Source organism: Engraulis encrasicolus, chromosome 17 (genome assembly GCF_034702125.1).
Source record: "Engraulis encrasicolus isolate BLACKSEA-1 chromosome 17, IST_EnEncr_1.0, whole genome shotgun sequence".
Lineage (NCBI taxonomy): Eukaryota > Metazoa > Chordata > Actinopteri > Clupeiformes > Engraulidae > Engraulis > Engraulis encrasicolus.
The window spans coordinates 23,575,202-23,577,701 of NC_085873.1; the positions used below are offsets into that span (position 1 = coordinate 23,575,202).

General features: G+C 43.0%; 1 protein-coding gene across 1 annotated transcript in view; it reads right to left on the reverse strand.

Moving 5' to 3' along the window:
• Positions 1 to 2,500, reverse strand: part of dnah3 (dynein axonemal heavy chain 3) — a 77,863-nt gene that overhangs the window by 49,789 nt on the left and 25,574 nt on the right. The window contains exons 23-24 of the mRNA XM_063222001.1: positions 2,438 to 2,500; positions 751 to 952 (exon numbers count right to left, since the gene is read on the reverse strand). The exon at positions 2,438 to 2,500 is cut by the window's right edge and continues 74 nt beyond it. Of these exons, the coding sequence (XP_063078071.1) occupies positions 751 to 952; positions 2,438 to 2,500 (265 nt within the window). The remainder of the gene's footprint in view (positions 1 to 750; positions 953 to 2,437) is intronic.

Sequence of the window (2,500 nt, forward strand, 5' to 3'; positions counted from 1 at the left end):
TATTGAATGATGTTACATACAGTTGCAGTCCAACAGCAATCAACACTTAGTGATTCAAAAATATACCCTGGATGCCAACTAACAAATACACATTTATTGGCTCTTACAAACTAAGAGAGCGCTGTTCATTCATGGGTAAAGCAATGCATGGACAATGAAATGTATTGTATTGGGGCAATATTCAGATTCCATCACCTGTTACGAGACAACAACACACCAAAGTAGATGCACATTCAGGGGTGAGAGAATTAGCAGACGACTTGCAGGGGGGGGATAAATCTGCCACAAGCCACAAGTATTAGCTTGATAAACCAGTCTAAATGTGAGATTGGATGTGTAATTTAGTCTGGCCCCGATAAATAGTACATCCGAAGATTATTGATGAGAACAACCCGTTGTCTTTCAAACCGTGCCTGTGCCGCCGCCGCTCTGGCCAATCAGCGCTATCTTTCTCGTTGATGCGCTTTCCCAACGTTGCGAGCTTCGTCGTCACTCCCTCAAAACCCAGCCTGCTTTGATTCAAAACAAATCTCTACGCTATGATTGGTTTGCCAGATTCTTGGCAAGCCTAGCAGACCACTACAACGGTGCCAGGCCAGACCCACTCGCAGCCAAAATATTTTGGCGTTCAGTGGGTGGGGCTGGTTTACAAGCATACCTTAGCTTGGGCAGGGAAGACACAGGCATACCTTAGCTTGGACAGGGAAGACACAGGCATACCTTACTTGGACAGGGAAGACACAGGCATACCTTAGCTTGGGCAGGGAAGATGGATTTACTGAAGGGCACCGTCTCCTTCTCTGAGCTGGTCATGCCAATGATCTCCATGTCAGGGGTGAAGTCCAGCTTAGCGATGCCCTCGAAGCATTTCTTAAGGTGCGGCTGAACCCTCAACGGGTCTTTGGTCTCAGACAGAATCTCCAGTAGTTCATCGTTGGACAAGAAGAAAAACCTGATGACAGAGGAGATTCAATTTAAATATGTAGAAGAGGAACCTATTGACAACAGAGATACAGTTTAAATATATAGAAGAAGCTGTCGACAGCATAAATACAGTTTAAATCAGAAGCGATTCTTTTATGAGCACAGTAGAGGCGGAGCCTCCAGTACGAAATCACGTTGAACATAGCTATTGAGTAATGCTTTAGCCAACTTTAAATATTGCTATTTCAGAGCCGGTTCCACAGATATGCATGTGCTCAACTTAGAGATGAAATCAGGCAGTAATAAGATTCTGTAGTTCGATTAAAAAAACAGTTCAGTAAATTTCAATATGCTGTTGTATTGCTCACGCTACCCGTGACTTGTCAGTACCCGGTGATGCAACATTTTTCAGCTAAGCCCTTTCCTACATATGAGCTATTCTAATGGGGGCACCGTTTATTTACATTTTTTTTAAAATAACAAAGGCCTACTCCAAATATTTTCCCAAAAGGTACAGCTGTTTGTTAGTTGTCTGCTGATGTTGTATAACCTTTCGGATGTTTTTGGGAATACATTTAAAAAAAAAAATTAAAATGTAAACAAAGCGCTGCCCCCATTACAATGACCAAGATCTCTGAAAAGTCTGAAGAAGAAAAAAAACTCAGGTACTGACAAGTCCAGGGTAGTGTGAGCATTACCGCTGCATGTTGAAATTGACTGAACTGTTCCTTTAATGTCTGCTTGAAGTTTTTTTTTTTCCCCTCATGACAACGGCAGTGAGTGGAGTCTCACTGGATTTCAATAGTATGTCTGAATATGTGCTTAGTCAATGGCAAAACGATAAACGCTTATTGGTTATTGCCCAAATATTTTTTTACTTGCGGAGACCGAGCCTCAGTGGGCGTGAAGGGAGAGAGGGTCGGGACAGGAGACTGGGGCTCTGACTTGTAATGGAGTGAACCTTGAAATAAATTTTCTCATCAGTAGTTGCCATGCGGATAGGCCCTATGTGATCTGAGAAATCTCGTCGTGCTAACCAGTGAGGAAGATATTCATTTCGGTAGGCCTATATTCCAGTTTTATGTACATATTCTTGTAAACATAGTGTTGCGGATAAAGTCTTAATAGTGGCACATCCTTTACCATTTTAATCTCCCAATTCCAAAACTTGAGGTAGCATACTTTTTGAGGGGCAATTTGCAAGAAAGCAATGCATGCAAAATGCCAAGCATTGTGGATTAAATTGGCGAATTCCAGTCGTCCTTTAAAGGAGAAAATAAATATCAAGGAACAGAGCAGAGCAATGCCTAATATTGACTTGGTGAATAAGGTAGGGAAGAACAACCATTTTTCTTAGCTCTCGTGGTAAAGCGTCTCTGATCAACTGGCTAACTGCATGTCCCGTGGCGAGGAAGCTGTTGCCTACAGTGTTGGCAATGTCTAGCACATAATTAAGGATTTGGCGCCCCCTAGTGGCAAGCTGTGCACCCAGCGATGTCCCTGTATGTCTTACCTGGGGAAGAAGAGTCTCTTCTGTTCCAGGTAGGTGTTGAGGCCCTTCTGGATGTCCTCCAGG